The following is a 24,154-nucleotide window of genomic DNA, read 5'->3' as shown; positions in this document are numbered from 1 at the left end:
TCCCTCAGGCGGGACGGAGCATGCGCGGTGACGCGCCTGGGCCGCTGCGTTGTTATTGGGTCGCCCTCACCGGAAGGTCCCGCCCACTGACGCAAAGTGCGCGAGGTCACCCGACATTCGCCTCTCTGATTGGCGGGCGGCTTTGACCCGGACGGACTCCCGGTTGTTGTGGTGTTTTTCAGATTCACACAGGCTCCAGGGGGAGGATTGTGGCCCGGGAGCCCGGCACAGAGGGTTCCCATAGCAACAGGAGCTGAGGGGGGGCTGTTCCCATAGCAACAGGAGCTGGGGGGGCTGTTCGCATAGCAACAGGAGCTGGGGGGCTGTTCCCATAGCAACAGGAGCTGGGGGGGGCTGTTCGCATAGCAACAGGAGCTGGGGGGCTGTTCCCATAGCAACAGGGGCTGGGGGGCTGTTCCCATAGCAACAGGAGCTGGGGGGGGACTGTTCCCATAGCAACAGGAGCTGGGGGGCTGTTCCCATAGCAACAGGATCTGGGGGGCTGTTCCCATAGCAACAGGAGCTGGGGGGGGGCTTTCCCATAGCAACAGGAGCTGGGGGGGGCTGTTCCCATAACAACAGGAGCTGGGGGGAAAATCCCATAGCAACAGGGGCTGGGGGGAAAATCCCATAGCAACAGGAGCTGGGGGGGGCTGTTCCCATAGCAACAGGAGCTGGGGGGCTGTTCCCATAGCAACAGGAGCTGGGGGGAAAATCCCATAGCAACAGGGGCGAAGTGGGTCATTAGCCGGCAGTATTGGCGGTGGGCCGCGGTAGTGTGTGCGAGCCGCAGCGGGCGGTGACCCGGGGGGTGAGGGGTGAGGCAGGGAGTTTATTCCCAGCCGCAGCGGGCGGTGACCCGGTGACGGACGACCAGAGAGGCTGGGCCATGGCGGTGGAGCTGGACGTGTTTGTGGGGAACACGACGCTGATCGACAAGGACGTGTATCAGCTCTGGCTCGATGGCTATTCAGGTAAAGGGCTGAGGCACGGCCGCCGTTTGCTGACCGAGCCGTGATCCGGTCCGCGTGGGCCCGCACGGTGAAACGTGTCTTCGATGTTCATCTTTTTTAACCTGCGGCAGGAGTGTTCACCTATAACCTGTACCCGGAGTGCTCACCTTTAACCTGCGGCAGGAGTGTTAACCTTTAACCTGCGGCAGGAGTGTTAACCTTTAACCTGTACCCGGAGTGTTAACCTTTAACCTGCGGCAGGAGTGTTAACCTTTAACCTGTACCCGGAGTGTTAACCTTTAACCTGTACCCGGAGTGTTCACCTTTAACCTGCGGCAGGAGTGTTCACCTTTAACCTGCGGCAGGAGTGCTAACCTTTAACCTGCGGCAGGAGTGCTAATCTTTAACCTGTACCCGGAGTGTTAACCTTTAACCTGTACCCGGAGTGTTAACCTTTAACCTGCCTGAGAAAGGTCATAACTTAACCTCTATCTGTCTCCCGCTCACTTAACATCGAGTGTACAGCACAGAAAGCTTGGTCAAAGAAGGAGGTTTTAAGGAGTGTCTTGAAGAAAGAGAGGGAGAGAGATAGAGAGGTTTAGGGAGGGAGTTCCAGAGCTTGGGGCCCAGGCAGCTGAAGGCACGGCCACCGATGGTGGAGCGATTATAATCAGGGATGGTCAGGAGGGCAGAATTAGAGGAGCGCAGAGATCTCGGGGGGGGGGGGGGGGGGGGGGGGTGGTGTTGTGTGGAACTTGAGGAGATTACAGAGATAGGGAGGGGCCATGGAGGGATTTGTAAACAAGGATGGGAATTTTGAAATTGATGCGTTGCCGGACCGGGAGCCAATGTAGGTCAGTGAGCACATGGGGTGATGGGTGAGCGGGACTCGGTGCGAGTTAGGACATGGTGCAGTGGGTGATGGGTGAGCGGGACTCGGTGCGAGTTAGGACACGGGGGCAGCGAGCTCAGGGGGCGATGGGTGAGCGGGACTCGGTGCGAGTTAGGACACGGGGTCAGCGAGCACAGGGGGTGATGGGTGAGCGGGACTTGGTGCGAGTTAGGACACGGGGGCAGCCGAGTTTTGGATCACCTCTAGTTTACGTGGGGTACAGGTGTGGGAGGCCGGCCAGGAGTGCGCTGGAATAGTCAAGTACAGAGGTAAGAAAGGAATAGATGAGGTCTTCCGCAATGGATGAGCTGAGGCAGGGGCGGAGACGGGCGATGTTACGGTAGTAGCATCTATGTAACTGGAGGCCCTACATAACGCACTGGGTAGAGCTTTTAGATGTTTCCGAGGATCATGATAACACACAATGGAAACGTAACCTGGACAGAATCTTGTCGCTCGCACATCCTGCCCCGAGGTAACATTCCCCACTGCTAGATTTGATTGGGAGACACTCAGCAGTTGTAATCCCTGACCAGCCGACGGCTTGTTTGGGGAGGAGATAGTCTCGCGGCCGATTATCAGGCGGTGGAATTCTCTCGGCTGCCTCTCACCGTTTGCCGTGTCTTCCTTCCACAGTCAACGATGCCGTGGCAATCCGGGTGCAGAGCGGGATATTGGAGCAGGCCGGCACCACCCCGGACGTCCTGGAGAGCGACACGATGGACCATTACCGCGCCTTCCAGATGTTGGAGAGGCTGCTGCACAGTCCTCCCAAGCTCATCAACCAGCTCCTCTTCCAGATCCCCCCACCCATGCAGGCCATGCTGATCGAGAAGTAAGCAAAACTAGTCCAAATTGCATTGGAAAAAAAATTGTGGGGGCTTCTTAGGAGCCCTGGAATCTTTTCCATTCGTTCAGGCAAGATTTTTATTCATTGGCAAGGCTAGCATTTAGTGCCCATCCTTAATTGTCTCGCTAGGCCATTCCACAGGGTTAGTTAAGGGTCTAGAGTCACATGTCGGCCAGGCCGGGTTAAGGGCGGTCGATTTCCTTCCCACAACGACATTAGTGAACCTGATGTGTTTTTACAATCCTATAGTTCCACATTCACCGTTACCAACACGCGCCTTTAATTCCAGATTTATTTAATTTGCTAAATTTAAGTTCCCCAGCTGCCGTGGTGGGATTTGAACTGGTGTCTCCAGATCATCTGGTCCAGGGTCAGGATTACTGGTCCAGTGACATTACCACTGTGCTACCGTTCTCTCCTTGCAATGGAAATGACTACCAACAACTGGTTCACTTGTGCCCTTGCAGGAAGGAAATCTGCTGCCCTTACCCGGTCTGGTCTTGACGGGACAGAGTAGAGGGAGCTTTACTCTGTATCTAACCCCGTGCTATACCTGCCCTGGGAGTGTTTGATGGGACAGTGTAGAGGGAGCTTTACTCTGTATCTAACCCCATGCTGTACCTGCCCTGGGAGTGTTTGATGGGACAGTGCAGAGGGAGCTTTACTCTGTATCTAACCCCGTGCTGTACCTGCCCCGGGAGTGTGTGATGGGACAGTGTAGAGGGAGCGTTACTCTGTATCTAACCCCGTGCTGTACCTGCCCTGCGAGTGTTTGATGGGACAGTGTAGAGGGAGCGTTACTCTGTATCTAACCCCGTGCTGTACCTGCCCTGGGAGTGTTTGACGGGACAGTGTAGAGGGAGCTTTACTCTGTATCTAACCCGTGCTGTACCTGCCCTGGGAGTGTGTGATGGGACAGTGTAGAGGGAGCGTTACTCTGTATCTAACCCCCTGTACCTGCCCTGGGAGTGTTTGATGGGACAGTGTAGAGGGAGCGTTACTCTGTATCTAACCCCGTGCTGTACCTGCCCTGGGAGTGTTTGATGGGACAGTGTAGAGGGAGCTTTACTCTGTATCTAACCCCCTGTACCTGCCCTGGGACTGTGTGATGGGACAGTGTAGAGGGAGCTTTACTCTGTATCTAACCCCATGCTGTACCTACCCTGGGAGTGTTTGATGGGACAGTGTAGAGGGAGCTTTACTCTGTATCTAACCCCATGCTGTACCTGCCCTGGGAGTGTTTGATGGGACAGTGTAGAGGGAGCTTTACTCTGTATCTAACCCCGTGCTTTACCTGCCCTGGGAGTGTTTGATGGGACAGTGTAGAGGGAGCGTTACTCTGTATCTAACCCCGTGCTGTACCTGCCCTGGGAGTGTGTGATGGGACAGTGTAGAGGGAGCGTTACTCTGTATCTAACCCCGTGCTGTACCTGCCCTGGGAGTGTTTGATGGGACAGTGTAGAGGGAGCTTTACTCTGTATCTAACCCCCTGTACCTGCCCTGGGAGTGTTTGATGGGACAGTGTAGAGGGAGCTTTACTCTGTATCTAACCCCCTGTACCTGCCCTGGGAGTGTTTGATGGGGACAGTGTAGAGGGAGCTTTACTCTGTATCTAACCCCGTGCTGTACCTGCCCTGGGAGTGTTTGATGGGACAGTGTAGAGGGAGCTTTACTCTGTATCTAACCCCGTGCTGTACCAGTATAAAATTATCAGGGCGGAGAGATGATGATAAGGGCTTTCCCTCCGGCAGATATTACACCTTTGAAGAGCCGTTTGTGCGGGAGGTTCTGGGGAAGAAGCTGTCGAAAGGCACCAAGAAAGACCTCGATGATGTCAGCACTAAGACAGCCATCACGCTGAAGAGCTGCCGCAGGCAGGTAGGGACCAGGCTCGCTCACGAACCGGACCAGGGCTGCGTCTAAATCATTGACAATTTGCAATGATTTGTGAGGAACACTCGAAAGAAAGGCCTATTTTTAACGTTGGAAGATTTAATTCCGTCCTGCAAACGCAAAATTAAATTCTCCTCTGGGTGCCGTTGGTTTCTCTCTTGCCTGAATGTTTAGGTGATGCTAAAGATCCCGAGCCACTATTTGAAGAAGAGTAAGGATTTTTCTATGTTGAGCCTTGGTTAGACCACACTTGGAGCACCGTGCACAGTTCTGGTCTCCATATACCTTGGTTAGACCACACTTGGAGCACCGTGCACAGTTCTGGTCTCCATATACCTGGGTTAGACCACACTTGGAGCACCGTGCACAGTTCTGGTCTCCATATACCTTGGTTAGACCACACTTGGAGCACCGTGCACAGTTCTGGTCTCCATATACCTTGGTTAGACCACACTTGGAGCACCGTGCACAGTTCTGGTCTCCATAATCCTTGGTTAGACCACACTTGGAGCACCGTGCACAGTTCTGGTCTCTGTATACCTTGGTTAGACCACACTTGGAGCACCGTGCACAGTTCTGGTCTCTGTATACCTTGGTTAGACCACACTTGGAGCACCGTGCACAGTTCTGGTCTCTGTATACCTTGGTTAGACCACACTTGGAGCACCGTGCACAGTTCTGGTCTCCATAATCCTTGGCTAGACCACACTTGGAGCACTGTGCACAGTTCTGGTCTCCATAATCCTTGGCTAGACCACACTTGGAGCACCGTGCACAGTTCTGGTCTCTGTATACCTTGGTTAGACCACACTTGGAGCACCGTGCACAGTTCTGGTCTCTGTATACCTTGGTTAGACCACACTTGGAGCACCGTGCACAGTTCTGGTCTCTGTATACCTTGGTTAGACCACACTTGGAGCACCGTGCACAGTTCTGGTCTCTGTATACCTGGGTTAGACCACACTTGGAGCACCGTGCACAGTTCTGGTCTCCATAATCCTTGGCTAGACCACACTTGGAGCACTGTGCACCATTCTGGGGGCCGAAATTGACCCTTTTTTTTTCAGAGCCTGTTACTGCCTCAAAGACCCCTTTCCGCCCCGCGAGGGAAATTGCCCCGTGGGAGTGGATTGGCCGACGGTCGGTGCTACTGACAACCTTCCCCTGGCTGGGCGACGCCTTCTCCCTTAAAGGGGAGGGTGCACTGCTGCGGCCGCCATTTTATTTTAATAGTTGGCCGACTGCGAAGTCAGCCCAACAGTTATGTCCCCGGGTCCTTGTGTCCCTCTTGCCTATCAGGCCTCTGGCCCGGCCGAAACCCTCCCTGGTGGCCCAGTGAGCCCCACTAAGAGTTCTTCAAGATTATGAAGGTGTTCAATAGGGTAGATGTAGAGAAAGTGTTTCTACTTGTAGGGCAGACCAGAACTCGTGGCCATCAATATAAGATAGTCACCAATAAATCCAATGGGGAATTCAGGAGAAACTTCTTTACCCAGAGGGTGGTGAGAATGTGGAACTCGCTGCCACAAGGAGGGGTTGAGGCGAATAGTATCAATGCATTTAAGGGGAGGTTGGATAAACACATTGCGGCACTCCCTCAGTACCGCCCCTCCGACAGTGCGGGGCTCCCTCAGTACCGCCCCTCCGACAGTGCGGGGCTCCCTCAGTACCGTCCCTCCGACAGTGCGGCGCTCCCTCAGCACCGCCCCTCCGACAGTGCGGGGCTCCCTCAGTACCGCCCCTCCGACAGTGCGGCGCTCCCTCAGAACCGCCCCTCCGACAGTGCGGCGCTCCCTCAGCACCGCCCCTCCGACAGTGCGGCGCTCCCTCAGCACCGCCCCTCCGACAGTGCGGCGCTCCCTCAGCACCGCCCCTCCGACAGTGCGGCGCTCCCTCAGCACCGCCCCTCCGACAGTGCGGCGCTCCCTCAGCACCGCCCCTCCGACAGTGCGGCGCTCCCTCAGCACCGCCCCTCCGACAGTGCGGCGCTCCCTCAGTACCGCCCCTCCGACAGTGCGGCGCTCCCTCAGCACCGCCCCTCCAACTGTGCGGCACTCCCTCAGTACTGCCCCTCCGACAGTGCGGCGCTCCCTCAGTACTGCACTGCGAGTGTCGGCCTGGATTTTTTGTGCTCAAGTCTCTGGAGTGGGACTTGAACCCACAACCTTCTGACTCCGAGGTGAGAGTGCTGCCCACTCTCTCTTAGGCGGCCCCTCGTATCGAGGATGACTTGCTTCCACATCAATAAAGGACGAGTTCCCAGGTGTTTCAATGAAAGACCCGAACTACCTGAAGGGTGGAAGATGCCTGTGGGTGGATTGTTTTAACGTGGGGTGACCGTTGCACACCAGCCACCACACGGGGCTTGACAGAGCGAGGTCTTGGTCCAGGGGCAAGGGTTAACCAGGACGACTGGAGACCAGCTCTGCCGCACGGGCCCAGTGCGCGCACATATCGCACACAGTGTGTGTGAGCTGGCTGCCCCCCCTAAGCCACGGCTGACACCAATTGGCAAGTCCGGTAACCTGACCCAGTTGTCACCGACCAATCGTCTCCGGGATCCACGTGCGAGCAACAAGGTGAATGACTTCACCTTCAGCCAGCCAGTTCCAGTCGGACGCACTCACCTCGACGTGATCAGCGGGAGACGGGAGACAAAGTTACTGGGAATATGGGTCAGCTATGGTGCAGTCGTAACCTCGGCAACGGAATGTGCACGTCACTCCTGCCCCAGTGCTGAGAAACACCGACAGCGATCCCCCGAAGAGAAAGACAAGGCTGTTTATAACCCTTTTTTTTTTTAAATTGGCGTCATTTTGTACTTGGCACAAATTGTGCAGAGTTCTGAAGGGGGGCCGAAATTTCCCCCTGTGCGGTGAGCCGTTAACCGAGGCGGCGATGGTGGGGGAAGCACTTGCCGCTCGGTGGGGCGCAGGATCGCTGACCATCGCGGCATTGCCCTCATTTGTCGACCCCCCTTTGTGTGTGTGTCTGTCTGGGTGGGGCGCTGTGTGTGTGTGTGTGTCTGGGCGGGGCGCTGTGTGTGTGTGTGTGTGTGTGTCTGGGCAGGACGCTGTGTGTGTGTGTGTGTGTCTGGGCGGGACGCTGTGTGTGTGTGTGTGTGTGTCTGGGTGGGACGCTGTGTGTGTGTGTGTGTCTGGGTGGGACGCTGTGTGTGTGTGTCTGTCTGGGCGGGGCGCTGTGTGTGTGTGTGTGTGTGTGTGTCTGGGCAGGACGCTGTGTGTGTGTTTGTGTCTGTCTGGGTGGGACGCTGTGTGTGTGTGTGTGTGTCTGGGCGGGGCGCTGTGTGTGTGTGTGTGTGTGTCTGGGCAGGACGCTGTGTGTGTGTGTGTGTGTCTGTCTGGGTGGGACGCTGTGTGTGTGTGTGTGTGTGTGTGTGTCTGGGCGGGGCGCTGTGTGTGTGTGTGTGTGTGTGTGTCTGGGCGGGGCGCTGTGTGTGTGTGTGTGTGTCTGTCTGGGTGGGACGCTGTGTGTGTGTGTGTCTGGGTGGGACGCTGTGTGTGTGTGTGTGTGTGTCTGGGCGGGGCGCTGTGTGTGTGTGTGTGTGTCTGGGCGGGGCGCTGTGTGTGTGTGTGTGTCTGTCTGGGTGGGACGCTGTGTGTGTGTGTGTGTGTGTCTGGGCGGGGCGCTGTGTGTGTGTGTGTGTGTGTGTGTGTGTGTGTGTCTGGGCGGGACGCTGTGTGTGTGTGTGTGTGTGTGTGTCTGGGCGGGGCGCTGTGTGTGTGTGTGTGTCTGGGCGGGACGCTGTGTGTGTGTGTGTGTGTGTGTGTCTGGGTGGGACGCTGTGTGTGTGTGTCTGGGTGGGACGCTGTGTGTGTGTGTGTGTGTGTGTGTGTCTGGGCGGGGCGCTGTGTGTGTGTGTCTGGGCGGGGCGCTGTGTGTGTGTGTGTGTGTGTGTCTGTCTGGGTGGGACGCTGTGTGTGTGTGTGTGTGTCTGGGCGGGGCGCTGTGTGTGTGTGTGTGTGTCTGGGCGGGACGCTGTGTGTGTGTGTGTGTGTGTGTGTCTGGGCGGGACGCTGTGTGTGTGTGTCTGGGCAGGACGCTGTGTGTGTGTGTGTGTCTGGGCAGGACGCTGTGTGTGTGTGTGTGTCTGGGCAGGACGCTGTGTGTGTGTGTGTGTCTGGGCAGGACGCTGTGTGTGTGTGTGTGTCTGGGCAGGACGCTGTGTGTGTGTGTCTGGGCAGGACGCTGTGTGTGTGTGTGTGTCTGGGCGGGACGCTGTGTGTGTGTGTGTGTGTGTGTGTGTGTCTGGGCGGGGCACTGTGTGTGTGTGTGTGTGTGTGTCTGGGCGGGGCGCTGTGTGTGTGTGTGTGTGTGTGTCTGGGCGGGGCGCTGTGTGTGTGTGTGTGTCTGGGCGGGGCGCTGTGTGTGTGTGTGTGTCTGGGCGGGGCGCTGTGTGTGTGTGTGTGTGTGTGTCTGGGCGGGGCGCTGTGTGTGTGTGTGTGTCTGGGCGGGGCGCTGTGTGTGTGTGTGTGTGTGTGTGTCTGGGCGGGGCGCTGTGTGTGTGTGTGTGTGTGTGTGTGTGTCTGGGCGGGGCGCTGTGTGTGTGTGTGTGTGTGTGTGTGTGTGTCTGGGCGGGGCGCTGTGTGTGTCTGGGCGGGGCGCTGTGTGTGTGTGTGTGTGTGTGTGTGTGTGTGTCTGGGCGGGGCGCTGTGTGTGTCTGGGCGGGGCGCTGTGTGTGTCTGGGCGGGGCGCTGTGTGTGTGTGTGTGTGTGTGTCTGGGCGGGGCGCTGTGTGTGTGTGTGTGTGTGTGTGTGTGTGTGTCTGGGCGGGACGCTGTGTGTGTGTGGTTCGTGTTCGTCCGCAAAGGGGAGTGCGCCCTGCCGTGGTCGCCATTGTATTTTAATTGTCGGCCCGACTCCAAGGTGAGCCCGACAGTTACGTGCCCCCCGCCTCCCCGGGTTTGGTGGGGCAGCCTGGCACCCCCTCTTGGGTACCGGGCCACTGGCCTGGCCGAAACTCTCCCAGTGGCTGCCACTAATATGGCTACAGAGTTCGCAGCGGCCCCTACGCCCCTCCCACGCCCCCCCGCTCCCCTCTAACTGACGGGCGTGGGCCATTGCTACGGTCAGCGCTCATCACACCGACCGATGTCTCCCCCCACTCTCCGTGGGTAGGGAGGAGCTGTGGGTGGGGCAGGGCAGATCCGCAGCCTGTTGAAGCCTGCTTTAGGACCCCGGCCGTCTAACGCTGCCCATCTGTGAATCTCTCTCCAGTTTGACAACTTCAAGCGAGTGTTTAAGGTGGTCGAGGAGATGAAGGGACCTCTGGTGGAGAACATTCAACAGAACTTCCTGCTTTCTGACCGGCTGGCTGGGTAAATACCCTTCCCCCTCAATCCTCCCCTCAACCCCCCCTATACCCTCCCCTCAATCCTCCCTCCCCTCCCCTCAATCCCCCCCCCCGTCTCCTCCCCTCAATCCCCCTCCCCGTCCCCTCACCTCAATCCCCCCCCGTCTGCTCCCCTCAATCCCCCCCCGTCTGCTCCCCTCAATCACCCCCCGTCTGCTCCCCTCAATCCCCCCCCGTCTGCTCCCCTCAATCCCCCTCCCCGTCTCCTCCCCTCAATCCCCCCCCCGTCTCCTCCCCTCAATCCCCCCCATCTGCTCCCCTCAATCCCCCTCCCCGTCCCCTCACCTCAATCCCCCTCCCCGTCCCTCCCCTCAATCCCACCCCTCCTGCTCTCTCCTTCCTTCCCTCCCCGCTCTCCCTCGCTCCCTCACCTCTCTACCTCCCTCGCTCCCTCACCTCTCTACCTCCCTCGCTCTCTCACCCTCACCCCCTCTCTCTCACCCTCACCCCCTCTCTCTCACCCTCACCCCCTCTCTCTCACCCTCCCTTCCATCCCGACCCTCATAATTGAAATCATTTTCTAGGCCGTGTGTAAGGAGACCGGTTCGTGCCGGGGGACTGAGCGCGGTCCAGTTATGACGGTGCCCGAGTGGCCCACCTCCAGTGGCACAGTGCTTTGTTGCAGTGTGTGTTGTGCGACTGCACTCCGCCACCAGGAGGCAGCGTTACATCACGTAAAGCCAGACGGCCGTTTCCCAGCAAAGCTCGCCACCCACCAACAGTGGAGAGCAGGACTGTGTTTCCGCACCATTGGCAATGTGGTGCCTATAAAAGCATGGTCATTACTTGTCAGCGCGATTAGTCACCCTCGTCCCACCTTTGCTCCCTCGAGTCGGAGGGCAGCTCTGGCGTGCAGCTGCTCCAGCCGTCCCTTGCCAGATGTGGCAATGTCGCTCCGCCGAAACTGCCCAAAAATCCCCTCCCCCGTGGGAGCGCCGCACTGTCGGGGCAGTACTGAGGGAGCACCGCACTGTCGGAGGGGCGGTACTGAGGGAGCACCACATGGGGCGGTACTGAGGGAGCGCCGCACTGTCGGAGGGGTAGTACTGAGGGAGCACCGCACTGTCGGAGGGGCAGTACTGAGGGAGCACCGCACTGTCGGAGGGGCAGTACTGAGGGAGCACCGCACTGTCGGAGGGGCGGTACTGAGGGAGCGCCGCACTGCGCTGTCGGAGGGGCAGTACTGAGGGAGCCCCGCACTGTCGGAGGGGCAGTACTGAGGGAGCACCGCACTGTCGGAGGGGCAGTACTGAGGGAGCACCGCACTGTCGGAGGGGCGGTACTGAGGGAGCGCCGCACTGTCGGAGGGGCAGTACTGAGGGAGCACCGCACTGTCGGAGGGGTAGTACTGAGGGAGCGCCGCACTGTCGGAGGGGCAGTACTGAGGGAGTGCCACGCTGTCGGAGGGGCAGTACTGAGGGAGCACCGCGCTGTCGGAGGGGCAGTACTGAGGGAGCGCCGCACTGTCGGAGGGGCAGTACTGAGGGAGCGAAATCCCACGGCCACTATTGGACGAGGAGCAGCGGGGGGTGGGAGGGGTTGGTAAGGTGCCGGCGGGCAGTATAATTCTCTCTTGTGCCCTCTCTCTGCCGGTGCCCGCCCCCCCCCCCCCTGCAGTGATTACGCAGCCGTGGTGTTCTTCGCCAACAGTCGGTTCGAGACCGGCAAGAAGAAGCTGCAATACCTGACCTTCGAGGACTTTGCCTGCTGTGCGGAACAGCTGATTCAGAACTGGACGCTGGGAGCTGTGGGTAAGCGAGGGGGGGGCGGGGTGTCTGCGGCCCGGGGGAGTGGGGGTATGGTCAGCGGGGAGCTGCCCGCTGTCAGATTCTGGGTGCAGCCTGTTGGGATCTGTCCGCGAATGCAGCGTGGAGATGGGCAAACCCTTGGGGCGTATGTCGGATTACACACGGCACAGAAACAGGCCATTGGGCCCCAACCAGCCCGTGCCGGCGTTTATGCTCCACTCGAGCCTCCTCTCGTCTTTCCTCGCCTAAATCTGTCAGCGTTGCCCTCCGTCCCCTTCTCCCTCATGTGTTTGTCCAGCCTCCCCTTAAATGTGCCGTGCGACTGCACTCCGCCACCAGGAGGCAGCGTTGCGGCACGTAAAGGCAAGGCGGCCGTTTCCCAGCAAAGCTCGCCACCCACCAACAGTGGAGAGCCTCGAGCCCTCCCTGTGGCAGCGAGCTCCACATTCTCACCCCTCCCTGGGTGAAGAAGTTTCTCCTGAATTCCCCCCTTGGGTTTCTGGGTGACTGTCTCAGATTGATGGCCTCCAGTTATGCCCTTCCCCACAAGGGGCCACTGTTGGGTATTTAACCCCGTGTAACCGGCATCACACCTGACCACCAGAGGGCCTCCCAAGGGATCCCAGCATCCCTTGGGAGCACAGTATATAAGCAGGCCATCCACGAGGTACCTGCACGCTGGAATCTTAATAAAGCAGCTAAGGTCACACTTGCTCATTGCACACTGTACTCAGTCTGGCCGTTTATTATGAGTGTAACAGAAACATTTTCTCAGTATCCACTCATGCGGTAGTGTGTTAACATAAGAATTAAGAGCAGGAGTAGGCCATTTGGCCCCTCGAGCCTGCTCTGCCATTCATCATCACCATCATCATCACAGGCAGTCCCTCGGAATCGAGGAAGACTTGCTTCCACTCTAAAAGTGAGTCCTTAGGTAGCTGAACAGTCCAATACGGGAGCCACAGTCCCTGTCACAGGGGGGACAGACAGTGGTTGAGGGAAGGGGAGGGTGGGGACTGGTTTGCCGCACGCTCCTTCCGCTGCCTGCGCTTGGTCTCTGCACGCTCTCGGCGACGAGACTCGAGGTGCCCAGCGCCCTCCCGGATGCACTTCCTCCACTCAGGGCGGACTGGTCTTTGGCCAGGGACTCCCAGGTGTCGGTGGGGAATGTTGCACTTTATCAGGGAGGCTTTGAGGGTGGTCCCTTGTAACGTTTCCTCTGCCCGCCTCTGGCTTGTTTGCCGTGAAGGAGTTCCGAGTAGAGCGCTTGCTTTGGGAGTCTCGTGTCGGGGGCATGCGGACAATGCGGTTCCGCTATTCAATGAGATCATGGCCGATCGTCCACCTCAAATCCCACATTCTCACCCCTCTCTGGGTAAAGAAGTTTCTTCTGAATTCCCCATTGGATTTCTGGGTGACTATCTTATAGCGATGGCCCCTAGTTATGCCCTTCCCCACAAGTGGAAGCACTCTTTTTGTATCCACTCTATCAAAACCTTTCATCATTTTAAAGACCTCTATTAGGCCACCCCCTCAGCTGCCTTCTTTCAAGAGCCTGTTCATCCTTTCCCCGATAGGTATCCCCTCGCATTTCTGGTATCGTCCTTGTAAATCTTCTCTGCGCCCTCTCCAGTGCCTCGATACCCTTTCTATAATACGGCGACCAGAACTGTGCGCAGTGCTCCAAGTGCGGTCTGACCCAGGTTCCATGCAGGTTTCGCGTAACACACCTGAAACCTTTTAAGCTATCACAGGCCACTGATTCGAAGGCACTTCCCAAACCCGCGACCTCTACCCGCCTAGAAGGACAAGGGCAGCAGGCGCATGGGAACACCACCACCTCCACGTTCCCCTCCCAGTCACACACACACACCATCCCGACTTGGGAATATATCGGCCGTTCCTCCATCGTCGCTGGGTCACAATCCTGGAACTCCCTCCCTAACAGCACTGTGTGGGAGCACCTTCACCACACGGACTGCAGCGGTTCAAGAAGGCGGCTCACCACCACCTCCTCGAGGGGCGATTAGGGACGGGCGATAAATGCTGGGCCCTGCCAGCGACGCCCACATCCCAGGAACAAATATATATATTTTTTAAACTCCACAGGATTTTAACAGTTGGGTTGTATGCCTAATAACCCTCCACGGCCCTCTGGGGCAGAGAATGCGAAAGATTCACCCCCCCTCTGAGTGAAGAAATTCCTCCTCATCTCAGTCCTAAATGGCCGACCCCTTATCCTGAGACTGTGTGACCCCTGGTTCTAGACTCCCCAGCCCGGGGGGGGGAAAACACCCTCCCTGCATCTACCCTGTCAAGCCCTGTAAGAATTGTGTCTGTTTCAATGAGATCACCTAATTTCTAGAGAATCTCGGTAGGTTTTAAGGAGCGTCTTAAATGAGAGAGAGGCGAGCACAGGGGGCGATGGGTGAGCGGGACTCAGTCTGGGGGAGGGGGAGGTCTGGGGGAGGGGGAGTTTTGGGGGGGGGGGAGGTCTGGGGGAGGGGGGGGTCTGGGGGTGGGGGGGGTCTGGGAGTGGAGGGGGGGTCTGGGGGAGGGGGAGGTCTGGGAGTGGAGGGGGGGTCTGGGGAAGGGGGAGGTCTGGGGGTGGGGGGGGGTCTGGGAGTGGAGGGGGGGTCTGGGAGTGGAGGGGGGGTCTGGGAGTGGAGGGGGGGTCTGGGAGTGGAGGGGGGGTCTGGGAGTGGAGGAGGGGTCTGGGGGTGGGGGGGGTCTGGGAGTGGAGGAGGGGTCTGGGGGTGGGGGGGGTCTGGGGGTGGGGAGGGTCTGGGAGTGGAGGGGGGGCCTGGGGGAGGGGGAGGGGTGGGGGGGGGTCTGGGAGTGGAGGGGGGGTCTGGGAGTGGAGGAGGGGTCTGGGGGTGGGGGGGGTCTGGGAGTGGGGGGGGTCTGGGGGTGGGGGGGGGAGGGGAGGGGACGGGGTCTAAGTGGCTCCCAGGAATTGGCGGAAGAACTCGACGATGCGGTGACAGCGACCTTTGGCCTCCTCGTCGAGGATGCCCTTCCGATCAATCATCAGCCGCAGGTCTTGTATTCGATTCCTCATCTGCTGGGTCAGGTTGTGCTGCTTGCCCAGGTGACGGTGGTAATCTACAGCACAAGTACAGCACGGGGTTAGATACAGAGTAAAGCTCCCTCTACACTGTCCCATCAAACACTCCCAGGGCAGGTACAGGGGGTTAGATACAGAGTAAAGTCAACACATACATAGAAACAGGCCCTTCGAGCCTGCACCACCATTCAATATGATCATGGCTGATCATGCAACTTCAGTACCCCATTCCTGCTTTCTCTCCGTACCCATTGATCCCTTTAGCCGTAAGGGCCACATCTAACTCCCCTTTGAATATATCTAACGAACTGGCCTCAACAACTTTCTGTGGTAGAGAATTCCACAGGTTCACCACTCTCTGGGTGAAGAAGTATCTCCTCATCTCGGTCCTAAATGGCTTACCTCTTATCCTTAGACTGTGACCCCTGGTTCTGGACTTCCCCAACATCGGGAACATTCTTCCTGCATCTAACCTGTCCAATCCCATCAGAATTTTATATGTTTCTATGAGATCCCCTCTCATTCTTATAAATTCCAGAGAATATAAGCCCAGTCGATCCAGTCGTTCTTCATATGTCAGTCCTGCCATCCCGGGAATCAGTCTGGTGAACCTTCGCTGCACCCCCTCAATAGCAAGAGCATCCTTCTTCAGATTAGGAGAACAAAACTGTACACAATATTCAAGGTGTGACCTCACTGTAGTACAGCTGTAGTAAGACCTCCCTCCTCCTATACTCAAATCTCCTAGCTATGAAGGCCAACATGCCATTTGCCTTCTTCACCGCCTGCTGTACCTGCATGCCAACTTTCAGTGACTGATGTACCATGACACCCAGGTCTCGTTGCACCTCCCCTTTTACTAATCTGTCACCATTCAGATAATCTGCCTTCCTGTTTTTACCACCAAAGTGGATAACCTCACATTTATCCTTCATCTGCCATGTATTTGCCCACTCACCTAACCTGTCCAAGTCACCCTGCAGCCTCTTAGCATCCCCCTCACAGCTCACACCGCCACCCAGCTTAGTGTCATCTGCAAACTTGGAGACATTACAATCAATTCCTTCATCCAAATCATTAATGTATATTGTAAATAGCTGGGGTCCCAGCACTGAACCCTGTGGCACCCCACTAGTCACTGCCTGCCATTCTGAAAAGGACCCGTTTATTCCTACTTTTTGCTTCCTGTCTGCCAACCAGTTCTCTATCCACATCAGTACATTACCCCCAATACCATGTGCTTTAATTTTGCACACTAATCTCTTGTGTGGGACCTTGTCAAAAGCCTTTTGAAAATCTAAATACACCACATCCACTGGTTCTCCCTTGTCCACTCTACTTGTTACATCCTCAAAAATTCAATAAGATTTGTCAAGCATGATTTCCCTTTCATAACTCCATGCTGACTTGGACCGATCCTGTCACTGCTTTCCAAATGCGCTGCTATTACATCTTTAATAATTGATTCCAACATTTTCCCCACCACCGATGTCAGGCTAACCGGTCTATAATTCCCTGTTTTCTCTCTCCCTCATTTTTTTTTAAAGTGGAGTTACATTAGCTACCCTCCAGTCCATAGGAACTGATCCAGAGTCTATAGTATGTTGGAAAATGACCACCAATGCATCCACTATTTCTAGGGCCACTTCCTTAAGTACTCTGGGATGCAGACTATCAGGCCCTGGGGATTTATCAGCCTTCAATCCCATCAATTTCCCGAACACAGTTTGCTGATTAATAAGGATTTCCTTCAGTTCCTCCTTCTCACTAGACCCTCGGTTCCCTAGTATTTCCGGAAGGTTATTTGTGTCTTACTTAGTGAAGACAGAACCAAAGTATTTGTTTAACTGGTCCGCCGTTTCTTTGTTCCCCATTATAAATTCGCCTGATTCTGACTGCAAGGGACCTACGTTTGTCTTCATTATCTTTTTCTCTTCACATATCTATAGAAGCTTTTGCAGTCAGTTTTTATGTTCCCGGCAAGCTTCCTCTCATACTCTATTTCCCCCTCCTAATTAAACCCTTTGTCCTCCTCTGCTGAATTCTAAATTTCTCCCAGTCCTCAGGTTTGCTGCTTTTTTCTGGCCAATTTATATGCCTCTTCCTTGGATTTAACACTATCCCTAATTTCCCTTGTTAGCCACGGTTGAGCCACCTTTCCTGTAATATTTTTACGCCAGACAGGGATGTACGTTGAAATAACACAATAGCAGGGCTTTGTAGCGGTGTTCCACGTCCGTCAGCGCAGTGCCTTGGAATAAATTAGCCAACACATCCCGATGACACAGCTGCAGTGGGCTTAAATGTTCACTTTGAGTTATATCGATCACCAAGAAAATGAACCTCGGAAACCAAAGTCCGTGTCCAGTCCAGATTTTCAAGTTAATATTCCCAGATCTACCCCCTCCCCCCCCCCCCCTTGTGGATGGTCGGTTCCAATCCCCCCCCCCCACCCCGACTCAGAGTGGAGTGGTCCCCTGATGGAGCAGACACTCACCGATGCCAATGTCGTCTCTTACAGATTCCATGGCGGACGACATGGATGTAGACCTGGACCGAGAATTCTTGCAGGATCTGAAAGATCTCAAAGTGCTGATCACTGACAAGGATCTACTAGATCAGCACAAAAGGTAGAGGAGCTGTCGGTCTACACACACACAACAGGACAACACTCCCTCCACACTGTCCCATCACACACTCCCTGGGCAGGTACAGCACGGGGTTAGATACAGAGTAAAGCTCCCTCTACACTGTCCCATCAAACACTCCCAGGGCAGGTACAGCACGGGGTTAGATACAGAGTAAAGCTCCCTCTACACTGTCCCATCAAACACTCCCAGGGCAGGTACAGCACGGGGTTAGATACAGAGTAAAGCTCCCTCTACACTGTCCCATCAAACACTCCCAGGGCAGGTACAGCACGGGGTTAGATACAGAGTAAAGCTCCCTCTACACTGTCCCCATCAAACACTCCCAGGGCAGGTACAGCACAGGGTTAGATACAGAGTAAAGCTCCCTCTACACTGTCCCATCAAACACTCCCAGGGCAGGTACAGCACGGGGTTAGAGCTCTCTCTACAGTGTCCCATCAAACACTCCCAGGGTAGGTACAGGGTGTTAGATACAGAGTAAAGCTCCCTCTACACTGTCCCATCAAACACTCCCAGGGCAGGTACAGCACGGGGTTAGATACAGAGTAAAGCTCCCTCTACACTGTCCCATCAAACACTCCCAGGGCAGGTACAGCACGGGGTTAGATACAGAGTAAAGCTCCCTCTACACTGTCCCATCAAACACTCCCAGGGCAGGTACAGCATGCTGTAGCAAGACTTCCCTGCTTTTATACTCCATCCCCTTTGCAATAAAGGCCAAGATACCATTGGCCTTCCTGATCACTTGCTGTACCTGCATACTATCCTTTTGTGTTTCATGCACAAGTACCCCCAGGTCCCGCTGTACTGCGGCACTTTGCAATTTTTCTCCATTTGAATTATAATTTGCTTTTCTATTTTTTTCTGCCTAAGTGGATAACCTCACATTTTCCCACATTATACTCCACCTCACAAATTTTTACCCACTCACTTAGCCTGTCTATATCCCTTTGCAGATTTTTTGTGTCCTCCTCACAATTTGCTTTCCCACCCATCTTTGTATCATCAGTAAATTTGGTTACATTACACTCGGTTGTTATTGTCGTTTAGACCTTTAACTACATTTAAGTGAGCAAAAGAAGGTTCTGATTGTGCTCCCATGTGTGTGTCTTCACATAGCCTGGTGTGCACAGCACTGAGGGGCAAGGTCACCATCTTCACCGAAATGGAATCAAGCTTTAAGGTAAAGCCAAAGGTTTATTTCCGAGTGTGTTAAGTTTCACACATTCAATCCTCCAAAGACAATTGCAACAAAGTTATTGTATGTGAGTTGAGATGGGGGCAAAATGCCTTCTTGAAACTCTCTTCCCCTGCTCTGATTGTAACTGTCCTTTCCAGAATCTGTCTCGGGGTCTGATCAACATTGCCACCAAGCTCATCCACACGAAGGACGTTCGTGATCTCTTCGTTGACCTGGTGGAGAAGGTGTGTCCGCTGTTCAATCTGGGGAGGGGGGGGGAATCCTTCCGCCGGGATTGAGGAATTCTCTCGCGAGTGCGTCCACGCAGTTTAAGAACATAAGAAATAGGAGCAGGAGTCGGCCATACGGCCCCTCGAGCCTGCTCCGCCATTCAATAAGACCGTGACTGACTCGATCAAGGACTCAGCTCCACTTCCCTGCCCGCTCCCTTATTCCCTTATCATTTAAGAAACTGTCTATTTCTGTCTTAAATATATTCAATGTCCCAGCTTCCACAGCTCTCTGAGGCAGCGAATTCCACAGATTTACAACCCTCTGAGAGAAGAAATTTCTCCTCATCTCAGTTTTAAATGGGCGGCCCCTTATTCTAAGATTATGCCCCCTAGTTCTAGTCTCCCCCACGAGGGGAAACATCCTCTCTGCATCTACCCTGTCCAGCCCCCTCAGTATCTTACATGTTTCAATAAGATCACCTCTCATTCTTCTAAACTCCAATGAGTACAGGCCCCAACCTGCTCAACCTTTCTTCATAAGACAATCCCTTCATCTCAGGAATCAACCTGGTGAACCTTCTCTGAACTGCCTCCAATGCAAGTATATCCCTCCTTAAATAAGGAGACCAAAACTGCACGCAGTACTCCAGGTGTGGCCTGTACTGCGGCACTTTGCAATTTCCCTCCATTTAAGTTATAATTTGCTTTTTTATTTTTCTGACCAAAGTGGATAACTTCACATTTTCCCACATTATATACACCAGGTGCCAAATTTCTGCCCACTCACTGTTATGTTGACCGAGAGTGACTTGCAATCATGGGGGGAGGCAGTTAAGAAAGCAAATGGCATGTTGGCCTTTAGAGCGAGGGGATTTGAGTATAGGAGCAGGGAGGTCTTGCTGCAGCTGTACAGGGCCTTGGTGAGGCCACACCTGGAATATTGTGTTCAGTTTTGGTCTCCTAATCTGAGGAAGGACATTCTTGCTATTGAGGGAGTGCAGCGAAGGTTCACCAGACTGATTCCCGGGATGGCAGGACTGACATATGAGGAGAGACTGGATCGACTAGGCTTATATTCACTGGAATTTAGAAGGATGAGAGGGGATCTCATAGAAACATATAACATTCTGACGGGACTGGACAGATTAGATGCAGGAAGAATGTTCCCGATGTTGGGGAAGTCCAGAACCAGGGGTCACACAGTCTAAGGATAAGGGGTAAGCCATTCAGGACCGAGATGAGGAGAAACTTCTTCACTCAGAGAATTGTGAACCTGTGGAATTCTCTACCACAGAAAGTTGTTGAGGCCAGTTCGTTAGATATATTCTAAAGGGAGTTAGATGTGGCCCTTACGGCTAAAGGGATCAAGGGGTATGGAGAGAAAGCAGGAATGGGGTACTGAAGTTGCCTGATTAGCCATGATCGTATTGAATGGTGGAGCAGGCTCGAGGGGCCGAATGGCCTACTCCTGCACCTATTTCTATGTTTCTATGTAAGAAGGGGGGGGGGGGGTACTTTCTGAGGGAGGGGAGAGTGAAGAGATCAGCCTCAACACATTGCAAACCCCAAGCATCCTATGTTAGAACTGTGACGACACTTCAAGAGTACTTCATTGGTCGTGAGTCACGTCCTAAGGTCATGCAAGGAGCTATATAAATGCAAGCTCAGTGTTTTATTTAATGAGTACCCAGGAACACCTGTATTTAATCTCCAGAATGTCTGATCTGAGAACAAGAACTCTCTCAGGACGTCCCAAAGCGCTTTACAGCCAATTAAGTCCTTTTGAAGTGTAGTCCCTGTTGTAATGTTGGAAAAGCGACAGCCAATTTTTTTTTTCAGTGCAAACCATTTAAATTTTCCTAAAGATTTTTTTAAAAAGCAGCGAATTCGATGCAAACCCCGAAACCCTTTTTGTGTTTCATCAGTGATTTGGATGAGGGGACCGAGTGTAATATATCCCAAGTTTGCTGATGATACAAAGCTCGGTGGGAATGTAAGTTGTGAGGAGGATGTAAAGGGGGATCTAGACACTGGCTAAGTGAGTGGACAAGAACGTGGCAAATGGAATATGATGTAGAGAATTGTGAAGTGATCCACTTTGGGAGAAAAAATAGAAAAGCAGAGTATTGTATAAACGGTGCGAGATTGGGAAGTGTCGGTGTTCAGAGGGACCTGGGGGTCCTTGTACACCAATCACTGAAAGTTAACCTGCAGGTACAGCAAGCAGTTAGGAAAGCAAATGGTATGTTGGCCTTTATTACAGGAGGATTTGAGAATAAGAGTAAAGACGTCTTACTACAATTATACAGGGCCCTGGTGAGACCACACCTGGAGTATTGTGTACAGTTCGGGTCTCCTTCCCTAAGGAAGGATATACTTGCCATAGAGGGAGTGCAGCGAAGGTTCACCAGACTGATTCCCGGGATGTGGGTATTGTCCTATGAGGAGAGATTGAGCAGACTGGGCCGATATTCTGTAGAGTTTAGAAGAATGAGAGGTGATCTCATTGAAACCTACACAATTCTTACAGGGCTTGACAGGGTAGATGCAGGGAGGGTGTTTCCCCCCGGGCTGGGGAGTCTAGAACCAGGGGTCACACAGTCTCAGGATAAGGGGTCGGCCATTTAGGACTGAGATGAGGAGGAATTTCTTCACTCAGAGGGTGGTGAATCTTTGGAATTCTCTGCCCCAGAGGGCTGTGGAGGCTGAGTCTCTGAGTATATTCAAGGCTGGGATCAATAGATTTTTGGATATTAAGGGTCTCCAGGGATATGGAGATCGGGCGGGAAAGTGGAGTTGAGGTCGAAGGTCAGCCATGATCTTATTGAATGGCGGAGCAGGCCCGAGGGGCCGAATGGCCTCCTGCCCCTCGTTCTTACGTTCTCTTGTTGCTTCGGAAACATTTCTAAACAGGGCAGCCTGAGGGGCTAGTCGCAAGGGGTTCCCTACTGCAGGAAGCCGCTACGCGGACCCCCGCCCTCCCACGTACCCTACGTGACCCCCCCCCCCCCGCACACTCTACCCTCTTGCTGCCATACCCGATTCCAGACTTGTAGGCTCGCCGCCACTAACTCTCCTCCCTCTCTTGTGTCTCGGGCAGTTTATCGAGCCGTGTAAATCTGACCGGTGGAACATCAACGACGTCTGCCTTTTCCTTACGCAGTACACCAACACTGCCCGGGCTCTCGACGCCTTTAAGTAAGTACGATATTTTGGACATTAGAAATTTCAGTTACTGAAGAAAAGCAATGGCGGGCGAAAAGATTGGCAATGGATGTGCTCGACACTGCCAGCCGGTGGCCAGAGCTTGGAACTGCAGCCAAACGTTTTAATCAAGTTAAAGACGTGGGGGCAACGTTCCCCCTCTCTCCCTCTTCAAGGAGTGACTCCTGTCCGGTGAATGGGTGGGGAGTTGCGGCCTGCCTTATCCCACGGGGAATCACACGGGGCTACTTGTAGGCGAGCGCTTCGCTGAGTATCGGAAGCCCATCCCACCCCCTCCACCGGTGTCAATCGGCGCACTGCCCTCCGGATCGAACTATGTGAGCGAGGGGGAGCCCTAACGTCAGGTGACGAAGCCCTCTGCAGAACATGTCCCCGACGAGCGAGGCCGGGGTGGGGGGGGGCGTCGGGATTCTTCCGCGGCCCCCGTGACCAGCAACTTATTAAAAAAAAACACCTTCCTGCGGGGCTTGGAAGAGCAGGGGATGTACCCCAGACTCATCCGTCCTGGCGATCGCCCCCATTGCCCGATCTGGCACGGTCCCTGGCTTTTGAGACGGGCAGGGGCCTTCAAATAGAAACTTTAGCGAAGGCATTAAAAGAAAGAGGAATTTGCGTTTGTCTAGCGCCCTTCACAACCTCGGGACGCACAAAAGGCCTTTACAGCCAATTAAGTAATTTTCGAAGTGTAGTCACTGTTATGTAGAATCATAAATAAAAAATCATAAAAATTTACGGCACAGAAGGAGGCTATTCGGCCCATCGTGTCTGTGCCGACCCAAAAAGAGTTACCCAGCCTAATCCCACTTTCCAGCTTTTGGACTGTAGCCTTGTAGGTCACAGCACTTCAAGAGCACATCCAAGTACTTTTTAAAAAGTCATATTTATTTTTTAAATTTGAAAAAAGTTTTTTTTTTTAAATGAAGAAAAATTGTTTTTATCTAAAACAATGCATCATTTTCATTTTTTTTTTACATATCAAACAGACACAGACTGTAGGCAGCAATTCAATTGATCATTTAAAAAAAAATGTTTGCTGTAAATACGTAATTTAAAAAAAATACTTTAGACATTAGAAATTTCAGTTACTGAAAAAAAAAACAATGGCTGACAAAGGGTTTCAATGAATGTGCTTGACAGTGCCAGCCGGTGGCCAGAGTGTGGAACTGCAGCCAAATGTTTTTAATCGAGTTACGGCCATTTGCGACTTAAAAACATGAGGGGCGACTCCCCACACCGCCCCCCCCCCCCCCCCCCCCAGGAAGCTACACTGCCTCCTGCGCGCCCCGCCCCAACACGCGGCCCATTCACATTTTAACGCGGGGTCTGGGTGTCCCGCGGACCATGCAGATGTCTGCGTGGCCGTGGGAACATTGTTAAGGGGGGGGTGTGGGGGGGGCGGTTGCTATCAGTACACCAACCGGGGGCGTTACTGGCAATCGGAAGCCTAACCGGGAGAGGGGGTTGTGGACAGAATTGGCGTTCAAACCTCCGGGGGGGCCGGGTCCATTTTTTAACCAAGTATCGATTACTGTCGCATTCCGTTTGTCTAGACACCAGTGCCTGTGGGAGCGGTACATGGGCACCGTGAAAAGTTGCATCCTGAAGATGTATCACGACTGAAGACTTGGGACGCCTCCCGTTGAGAGCAGTCACCCGTTCCCGCCCCGCCCCGGCCCGGCCCAGCGTCACGTGTTTCGGATACAGAGAGACCTCTCATCGGCCCTCCCGACGGCAGACTACGATGCTCCCCCAGCTCCTTACCCTCGCCCCCCCCCCCCCCCTCCAACAACACGCCGTTGTTTCCAGGGCACTGCGGACAGTAACTCCTCCCCAGGCATCATCTTCTCCGGCATTGTTCAAGGGGCCACGTTGTTGCCGGCCAAAATATTCAGTAAATATTTCAATGTTTTTCTTTTCAATCCACCTGAATATTGTCGCTTCTGGACGACGAGAGTTGAATCATTTTGTGTCTCACACTTCAAAAGTAGTTCATTGGCTGTGAAACGCTTTGAAACATCCTGAGGTTTTGAACAGTGTCCTAGAAATGCAAAGTGTTTTTCTCTCCTCTCCCCTGGCAGCTGGAGTATAA

General features: G+C 54.4%; 1 protein-coding gene across 1 annotated transcript; it reads left to right on the top strand.

The window, feature by feature from the left end:
- Nucleotides 1-668: 668 nt before the first annotated feature.
- fibpa (fibroblast growth factor (acidic) intracellular binding protein a) lies at nt 669-23,994 on the top strand. The gene is made up of 10 exons (XM_070867964.1): nt 669-974; nt 2,482-2,680; nt 4,447-4,573; nt 9,826-9,926; nt 11,579-11,712; nt 17,298-17,406; nt 18,547-18,610; nt 18,766-18,852; nt 21,941-22,038; nt 23,616-23,994. The coding sequence occupies exons 1-10, from the start codon at nt 890-892 to the stop codon at nt 23,683-23,685; spliced, it is 1,074 nt and encodes a 357-aa protein (XP_070724065.1). The 5' UTR covers nt 669-889; the 3' UTR covers nt 23,686-23,994.
- The last annotated feature ends 160 nt before the right edge of the window (nt 23,995-24,154 follow it).

This window comes from Pristiophorus japonicus, chromosome 27 (assembly GCF_044704955.1).
Source record: "Pristiophorus japonicus isolate sPriJap1 chromosome 27, sPriJap1.hap1, whole genome shotgun sequence".
Lineage (NCBI taxonomy): Eukaryota > Metazoa > Chordata > Chondrichthyes > Pristiophoridae > Pristiophorus > Pristiophorus japonicus.
This window is presented reverse-complemented; position numbering and strand designations above follow the sequence as displayed.